Raw genomic sequence first — 9,643 nt, 5'->3', positions numbered from 1 at the left:
TACACTTGTAATCTAACTACTACAGGCGTATACATCCAATTGAGTTTATTGGAATTGAAAAGCAGGACAAGAACAATAAAGAGTGCGTGAAATGTCGTCCACATTTTACCCCAAGTCAGAGGCCTTTACCGAATTTCAGACAAAGCTTCCAACGGACAACCTTCAACCGCGTCTTACGTCTTGCACCGTGACCAAAAATAATGAGATTATCGTTGTGGACCTGAATAACAAAGTAGTCAAGATATTTGAGTTCTTCGGTGACGTCATCAGAACCATTGGAAAAGATGGCGCTGTCAAACTTAAATGCCCATGGGACGTGACGTTGACCCCGACTGGAGATATATGTATAACGGAAGTTGCAAACGCGTGTATCCGGGTGTACTCCAGCGTAGGGAAATATCTCTACAGCATAGGCTGCTGTGGGGAGGTGAATAAGCACGCTGAGCGAACCCTCCAAACGCCACCCAAGACATTCAATGCTACACCTAATTCAAAAGCAACAAACCGGCAAGCATCGCTGGACGTTATACAAGAAGAGTCGTTAGACACAGAGGAATCTCCTGTGGGTTATGACCACCTGCCTTTCTTCCCGCGTGGCATAGACTATCACGTAACAGGTTCGTCTAATGTTAAACAAAGAGTAACAGAGTATAATTTAGTATTTTAGAGCAGTATGACCTGTAATTGATATTTATGGTGCTCGGTAATAATAATGATAATAATAATGCGGAAAAGGTTGGATATAGGCCTATTGCAACTGGGATAGAATAAAGAATTGCCCTAATTCTAAAGGGGCGATTAATGCTATCATTATTATAAATGATATTTTGAAAAAAATTAATTCAATGTTAAAAATTATTTTATTGCAAACATTTGTACGTTTAGCTTTTAAAATCGTAAGCATTTCGATCGTAGAATATGATATAAAGCCTTTACTAGTAGTGTGCGGTCTGGCTCCGTAAAGGGTAAGCTTGGTGGTTTTGTGATGACCAATGGAAATATCTAGGGGCACATTTTACAATGATCATCGGGCCCTCTTAATAGGGTTTTGGTGGCGGCAGTGTCAAAGGCTTTCCGATAGGCCTACATGCTTTCTGTGCAAAACATCAATTAAAAACTCCCCTATCGGTATTCTTTGTTGATTTTATTGAATATAAAAACAGACTTTGAGTAACTATAAAAATAAGAATAAGTTTTTGTAATTTATCTATCTTTTTCAGGGAATTTTGTTATCAGCAACTCTCCACCAATTCACAGTGCCCTTTGCCACAGCATCTACGTTATAAAACCAGCTGACGGATCCACCGTTTCCAAACTGATTGGCGCATTTTCTCGGCCGCTGTACCTTGCATGCCACCCTTTAAATAACTCTCTCCTCGTGTCAGACACCTACCGGTCCATGGTGGCGTCCTACGATCCCATCGGTAGGTGTCAGTACCAGTACGGTAACTACGGAACAGGTCCGCAGCAACTGGCTGCCCCGCACGGAATATGCGTCGATAGGGAAGGCATGGTTTACATAGCTGACCATGGCAACCACAGAATAGTCATTCTAAGGGATGGAAAGTTATCCCGCTTTATTTACGGGGGAATCAAATACCCGACAAGCGTGGCTTATTCTACAACCGGGCACTTAATTGTCACGGAACAACATGGGACGGTCAGGCTGTTTAATCTGCCACGTAAAATTAAGTAGGGCCTCTGCAAGGATATTGATGACCGTTCAGGGCCCAGTCGACACCACGGGCAAGCCCAACAGGCAGTCACGCTTTTGTCATGACATGAAATCCATTCACTTTTGCCAGTTAAAATATTAATGAAGTGGCAGTAGAAAGTTTACACTTATTTTACGCTTTTAGTTGCTGTTGACATAATTAAAATAAATGTAGCGGTGCACTTCCTCAGCAATCCAGTACAACAACGCTGTGCTTTCTTTTTCATAAATTTAATAGGTTAACGATATATAAACTACTAAGCAATGCACAAGCTGTTCAGCGTCTGCTACGCCGCCATGTTCCTTTTCCCCCGACGTTACCCCGGTTTATGCACACCGGCACTATATTTACCCCGTTACATGCCTCCCCGGGCAGATAAGACTCGTCCCGAGTCTCCAACCTAGTAACTACCGATTATAACTAAGTCCCAACACACTAAATAAACACTGGGTCTAAATCCTTGAAAAAGTTCACAACATTAATATCAACACTATTAACAGTAAAATTCCAGATGAAATGTCTCTTTTAACAGTAAAAGTTCCAGTTAAAATGTTTTTTTTTTTTAATCCTCTGTCAAAACAACTAACTTGTCCAACATTAACGTGCATGTAAACAACAACGATCATAACTGATGAAACCCACAAAATGCCATTCATAAGAGTTAATCTGCATTAATCTGTTAGTAGCCATCTCCAATAGCTGCCACAAAGTCTCTGTATTTGGTGGGTCGCCGCACCACTCTTCCTGATCGGGTTGTGACCAAGGGTTCTCCACTGTCCTGCGAAGCTCCCTTGTCCTTTCCAGCGTCTACAGTCGCTTCTTCTGTCTTTTCTTCCACTGGGATGTGCTTCTCTCCCTCACAACAGGCAGTAGCCTCCGGCGCTGCAAACGAATTTCTACTGGTATGTACAATGTAACCTTCTGCTGGAAGTACAGGGGCAAGACGAAGTTGCTCTTGAAAAATGTTGGGTCTAGGTACATGTATTTTTGATTCATCTTCCTCCGTCACATAGTCTGAATCTGCTTGAAGTGGGTTAGGTATCCTTGGTGCCTCATAGGGTTTCAGTCTGTTGTGGTGTACAACCATTTTCTTCTTCGTCACCTCATGTTGTATGCGGTAAGTGACACCTGGCATGCCCTCTGCATTCTGGAATCTTTTCTTCACAATATAAGGCCCTTCCCAAGGAAGTGCTAGTTTTCTGTGCCTTGTTTTGGACACCATGACTAGTAACCACACTTTGTCACCCTCTCTATATGGGTGATGATGAGCCCATTTATCATACACCTTTCTTTGCCTCTCCTGTGCCAGGGCTGTATGCTCTTTGGTTGTATCAAAGGCCGCCTGTAGTTCGTTGTGTATGTCCTTTGCGTAAAACCCAGCCTGCTTCCAATACTGTGGTGTTGGTGTACCATAAATGATGTCTGGTGGCAAACGTGGTTCTCTTCCATGCATAAGGAAAAATGGTGAGAATCCTGTACTCTCGTGAACACTAGCATTGTACGCCAAGGCAAGTGGCCCTAATTTTAGGTCCCAGTCTTTACAGTCTTCCTGTGATGTTTTGGCGATCATGTTCTTTAGCGTCTTATTGAAACGTTCCACCATGCCATTTCCCTGGGGGTGGTATGATGTTGTTCTCGATTTGTAGATCTGTAGCAGGGCACATAACTCCTGACACAGACCTGCCTCAAACTGACGACCTTGGTCAGAGTGGAGACTCTCCGGGACGCCATGCTCCCTGACATACTCCCTAAATAATATGTCAGCTACAGTCTGGGCCGTTTGATCTTTCATTGGATAAACATTGACATATTTAGTGAAATGGTCCTCTACTACCAAAACATACTTGCTTCCCCGGGATGTTGCAGGCAATTCTGTAATGTCTGTGCAAACCAACTCTAAGGGTCTACTACTTGAAATACTTTCCATGGGTGCTCGCATGGCTGGCAGGGGTTTCCGTCTGCCCACACAACCGGGACATGTTCTACAATAGTCATGCGTCTCTTGCATCATTCCGGGCCAATAAAATCTCTCCTGAAGCTTCCTGAGAGTTTTGTTTCTGCCTAAATGGCCACCTCCTGCTGTCAGTGAATGTATGTCATGTAATGCCGATAGACGTAGACCTGGTGGCATTACCTGACGATAGATCACCTTATCACGTTTTGGAATCTGCCACTGGTAACACAGTGTTTCATTAACAATGGATAAATTTTCAAAATGTCTCCAGAAGGTTCGTAACACGCGTCCTTGGTTCTTAATTTGGTGCCAATCTGGTTTATTTCCAGATCTGACCCAATTCTTCACCAGTGAAATATCAGGGTCTAGGTCCTGTTCTGATCCTATGGAGCCAGCGATGGATGGGTCTGCTGTGGCTTCTGGTGAGACTGTGGTTACTCGAACCCTTTTTGTTGAGTCTCTCTCCTCTTTTCCTTTTCTCCCATCTTTCCCTTCCTTCTCCGCACCTTTCTCCATCACATAATCTCCACAGTTGAGCATACCGTTTGCCTGAGTGGTGGAAGAAGTGCTTGTCCTTTGTTTGTATTTTCTTGGTTCCAATGCAGGACAGGAGGTCTTTCCTTGAGCAGCCGGTGGATCCCTGTCGGATGATAAAGTGTCTGGCATCCTGCTCAGAGCATCAGCTGCTCCATTTTGTTTTCCAGGGCGGTATCTTATCTCCAGGTCTCCAAACGAGGATAACTCAATTGCCCATCTACTTCTCCTTCCTGATACTTCTGCTTCTAAATTCAAGCTTTTGTGGTGAGTGAGTGGTTTATGGTCAGTGTAGATGGTTAGATTCGAGCCCCATACATACACATGGAACTGTCTGAGAGCCCATATAATTGCCCAAAACTCCTTGTCGAATGTGGCCCATTTTCGTTCAGTTTTACTGAGTGATTTGCTTGCAAACACAATTGGGCGCTCCATGCCATCTTGTTCCTGAGACAAGACTGCACCTACAGCCGTGTCTGATGCATCTGTGTTTAAGATGAATGGCTCACCCCACCTTGGATGAGCTAGTACGGGAGGGGTAATCAACTTTTCTTTTAACCGCTGAAAGCTCAACTCACACTCTTCCTTCCAACCGAAAGGTGTACCAGCTTCCAGCAAGCTATTCAGTGGTCTTGCTATGTCAGCGAATCCTTCAACAAACCGACGGTAGTATGAGGCGAGTCCTAAAAAACTCCGAACCTCTTGCTGATTCTTGGGTCTTGGCCAATTCTTGACCTTCTCCACGTTACTGGGATCTGGGCGTATCCCCTCTTTTGATACTTCATGGCCGACATTAATTGTTTTCGGCTGTGCAATTTTGCATTTACTAGGCTGCAACTTGAGGTTTGCTTCACGCAGCCTCCTAAATACTTCCTCTAGTGTCTCCAAATGTTCCTCGAAAGTACGTGTATAGATGAATAAATCATCCAAGTACGTGGACATTACCCTCCAGTTCATGCCACTAAACACAAGCTCAATAAGCTTTGCGAAAAGCGGTGGCGCATTGCATAAGCCAAACGGAAGTCTGGTGAAACGGTACAGATCTGGACCAAATGAGAAAGCGGTCTTATCACGATCTTCTTCAGATACAGGCACCTGCCAATACCCACTGGTCAGGTCTAGCGTCGTGAATATTGTAGCACCCGCCATGCCTGAGAGTACATCGTCGATCCTTGGCAAGGAGTGGGCATTTTTCACTGTAACCGAGTTTAACTTGCGATAGTCTATGCAGAAACGTATATCGCCATTTTTCTTTCTCACCAAAACTATTGGAGAGGACCAGGGACCATAACATGGTTCGATTATGCCATCTTCCAGCATACCTTGAACTTGCTTCTCTACTTCATCCCTCAAGTGAAATGGGACTCTCCTGGGTTTCTGCTTTATTGGATCTGCACTGCCTGTATTGATGGTGTGAGAAAGGATATTGGTGAGACCTCTGTCATTCTGATCTTTACTGAATACGTCACTGTTCCGTTCCAAACACTCCCTGAGCTTCATCATCTGATTATCTGTGAGGTCACATCCCGACAGATCAATTTGGGGACACCCATCTCTTGACTTTTCTGCCTTTTTGTGCTCACCGTCAGACTCTAACAGCTCATACATTCCTCTAACTTTTGAACATTCGTGCTCACTAAGACAATGAAATTCTCCAACAAACTGCCCTTGTTTAACGAACAAAGGTTGATCTGAAACATTGATAACACGGAGGGGAATAAGTGCTTGTTTAGCATTGACCAAAACTCGTGCTAGACCAATTCCACTTTCTTGAGATGGTTCAAAAACTCCTTCATAACTCAACATAGGCCTACCTCTTTGGTGTACCAGATGTCCATGGCAAATAATCTCTGAACAAGGTGGCACCCAGCAGTCTTCAGCCATATTGACCCTGCACACACTGGGGGGTCGCGAAGGACTCAGTTCTAATGGATGTGAGACTCCACCAATTACTAGCTCGCGTTTACCCGGATTCATAGCTATACCATGTGCCAATATAAAATCCCACCCGATGATCAGTGAATTGTCTACATTACTTCCAACACGGAAGCGATGATTAAAAGACTGGTCCCCGATTGACACTGTTATATATGAGCAACCCTTTATGGTTAGAATGTCTCCAGTTACTGAGGATGGTCTCTCCTTGGACTCCTCTAGTATCATCTCTGGCGGCTGACATTCTTTCCAACAATTTTCATGAATAACAGATATATCAGCTCCTGTATCTAGAAGCGCAAGAACCTCTTTACTTCCAACTTTTACTTTCACAAGTGGTGTGGGTTTTACTGGGTCTTCAAAAAATTGTGTGACTGACGACTGACCCATGTCGACAGCCCTTAGTATTCCCCCTCCCCTTGCTGCAAAGACGGACAGTTACGCCATTTGTGTCCTCGCTCCTTGCAATAATCACATAAACCTTGGAAGGTATGATCAATTTTCCTAGGTTCAAATTCCATTGCATTCCGAGCATTGGTTGGCCAGCGGTCCTTTCTCTCACATGCCATTTGACAGCCCTGACTCTTGCCACTTACAGGAGCTACTGTATTCCTACCTCGTGGAAAATTGGGTTTTGTGTGGTAACGGTCCTTGCTCCGTCCATTAAAAGCTTCAGGTGATCTCATGGCACCTGTGTTGGCACCAGAACCAAACACAGGATTAAGTTCCTGTTGCCTCCATTTCTTTTGTTCCACAGTGAGCTCAGCCATGCACTCCGATAATTTCTGTACTTGGGCCACCAATTGCGTCAGCATGGGATCTCGGTCTCCCTTACTCTCAGCTGGGCCTTTTTCCATTGAACGGACAGCATTTCTACCATGGGCAATACGCTGAACTTGTTCAAATTGCTCTGCCTGCTGCACAGCAACTCGTAGACTTTCTGGATTTTTAGTGAGGAGATGAAGTTGCAGATCACCATCCCCCACACCTCTAATAAATTGCTCTTTGGCGAGGGCATTTCGAGCTGCTTCTGGAAAATCGTTGTATGCCAAACGGACAGCCTCCATGATTCGCAGTTCAAATGCGACCAGTTTTTCTCCTGGACCCCGAACCAGCGCCATAAAATTTTGTCGTCTCATCAAATTATGTTCTCCTGGCACCAACCTGTGTCGCAAGGCCTGTTTGAGTGCAGGATAATCTCCTTTTTCTGCCTCTGTCAGGGAATCATAGGTCATAAATGCCCGCCCTGATAGATATAGAGGTAAAACAACATGTCTGGGCTGTACATTGTCCGCTGGGGGCTCTGAGAAACACAACTCAAATTTCTTGAACCAGAGTTCAAAATTTTCCGTGTTTTCCCCTGAGAACTCCGGTAACTTTGGTCTGGCGACTCCAACAATTGCCATTTTGATACGGTCCCTTAGCTTTGCAGACTAAAAGCAGGTTACAATTGATAGAATTTCTATGAAAAGTTGTCAGCAGATACTATGTTTCTCTTTAAATCTAATAACAAGGACTTTCAGAGTCTTCACCAAAGTCTGTTTGGCAATTAAACAACACGTAACACATTATAACATAACGTGCGCCGCTTTTCAGATTCAGTGTCGTTTGCAACTTGCCAGGCAATGGGTCCGTGAATTCTCCAGTCTTCGCGCCCCGCTTTTGGGCGCCAATTTTGTAGCGGTGCACTTCCTCAGCAATCCAGTACAACAACGCTGTGCTTTCTTTTTCATAAATTTAATAGGTTAACGATATATAAACTACTAAGCAATGCACAAGCTGTTCAGCGTCTGCTACGCCGCCATGTTCCTTTTCCCCCGACGTTACCCCGGTTTATGCACACCGGCACTATATTTACCCCGTTACATAAACATTGTCATTATTGAAGTCTTAATAAAATGTTTTAAATTTCAAGTTAACAATCCAGTCAGAAGAGCAATGTTTACATTACTTTCGTACAGATTCGTGATGATTCCTGTTGCACCCTGTGGTTTACGGACTACGGTTTCTGGCGGAATAGACCTACTGGCCATTCCTGCCACACCGGTTTCAATCAGCAGCAACGACAATGCACAGCGTAAAAATGTTTTTAAAAGGGCCAGTTCCAATCACGATACCTTTCGTTCTTTATTCGTATTTTGCTGAAAATGTTCTTTATCAAATTTGTGTCCTCACTGAAATTCGTCAAAATTACATTATTGATGTCTGTAAACGGTAGTTACGTAGCCCTACATGTAGGCCGCCCCTACGCATGTTTGTAGGCCCCACGTATTTAAATATATAAAATATTATATGTCAGCTTTGAGACAAATCATATCACCTAGCTACATATTTCACATAGTTAATAAAAAATATAATAATTTGCAATAATAATAATGCGTTTTAAACGAACAATGGTTAAACTGAAGACACAAAAGCTGCGTTCACATCCAGTTGATCCGCGGACTAACTAAGTTTCGCGGATCAAATATGGCGCGCACTTGACAATGGATTACCACCTCCCACGTGCGCCGTCCCAACAGGGGCAGAGCAATAAAATCTCGACAGGCTTTCAGGTGGGTGGCACCATATTTGATCCGCAGACTAGTTAGTCCGCTGGTTCTGAATGCGTCCAAAATACACGATTATTTTGTTTTCGAGATTAAATGTAGTAAAATACAAGAAATTGAAAAAAGTGCAATAAGGAAGCGTAATAGTGAGGCTAATATCAAGATTTGTCTTATTTCCTCACTCCCCCTTATCCACACCTTTTCTCTTCAGTTGTGTCAAATTACATGTATCACGTGAACATTTGTTTAAAAATAGAGTATAATCAGTATATGCAAGAACAATAATGATGCTATTTCTAAATGACATTGACGCAGATCATATGACAATTACGAATTAACAATCGGCTATATCTCCCATAAATAACATCTCTATGATCGTAAGACCTATAGCAACAAAATATTTTCCTAGAGATATCCAAATATGTTTCCTTTGTCACCTAGGTTTGACGTATCCAAAGTCATTCATGGTACAATTATAAACCAGCTTTTTTTTCGACCACTCTCGAAACCGTGATAGTAACTGTTAAATTCCACTTGCGATAGTGAAATGAGAAATCTAGAATAAGGATTTTAAAGCTTGTTAATTTTTCCAGCACTTTTGAATAGAGTCTTCATTACTGTCGAGGGAAATTTATAATCTACACGTGAAGACTAATTTCTCTGCCGCACATGCTAGCAAATTTCATTTCTTTATTCATGTGTACAGCAACGTAGATTGAGGCCTTCAATAATAATGATAATAATAACAACAACAACAATAGTGGTGGCGTTGATGATGACAATGATGATATAATTAATTATAAACTGTCCATTTTAAATCATCTTCCTTGCATTTAATTCTTTGTAATATAGGCCCAAGTACTAGTACCTCGTTTTCGCTACAAAGCTAAATTTAAAACAGGCGGGCCGAAACGGGCCTCTACTGCCCGTCACGCGTGCACACGTATCTCCATTAG

General features: G+C 43.1%; 1 protein-coding gene across 1 annotated transcript; it reads left to right on the top strand.

The window, feature by feature from the left end:
- On the top strand, nucleotides 1-1,879 carry LOC106180436 (uncharacterized). Its single transcript, XM_013564418.2, has 2 exons — nucleotides 1-617; nucleotides 1,221-1,879. The coding sequence occupies exons 1-2, from the start codon at nucleotides 92-94 to the stop codon at nucleotides 1,694-1,696; spliced, it is 1,002 nt and encodes a 333-aa protein (XP_013419872.1). The 5' UTR covers nucleotides 1-91; the 3' UTR covers nucleotides 1,697-1,879.
- The last annotated feature ends 7,764 nt before the right edge of the window (nucleotides 1,880-9,643 follow it).

The sequence above is a fragment of the Lingula anatina genome, chromosome 7, assembly GCF_051362555.1.
Source record: "Lingula anatina isolate TDL-2025a chromosome 7, LinAna3.0, whole genome shotgun sequence".
NCBI lineage: Eukaryota > Metazoa > Brachiopoda > Lingulata > Lingulida > Lingulidae > Lingula > Lingula anatina.
Note: the sequence above shows the minus strand (reverse complement) of the source record. Positions and strands in the feature narration are given on the sequence as shown.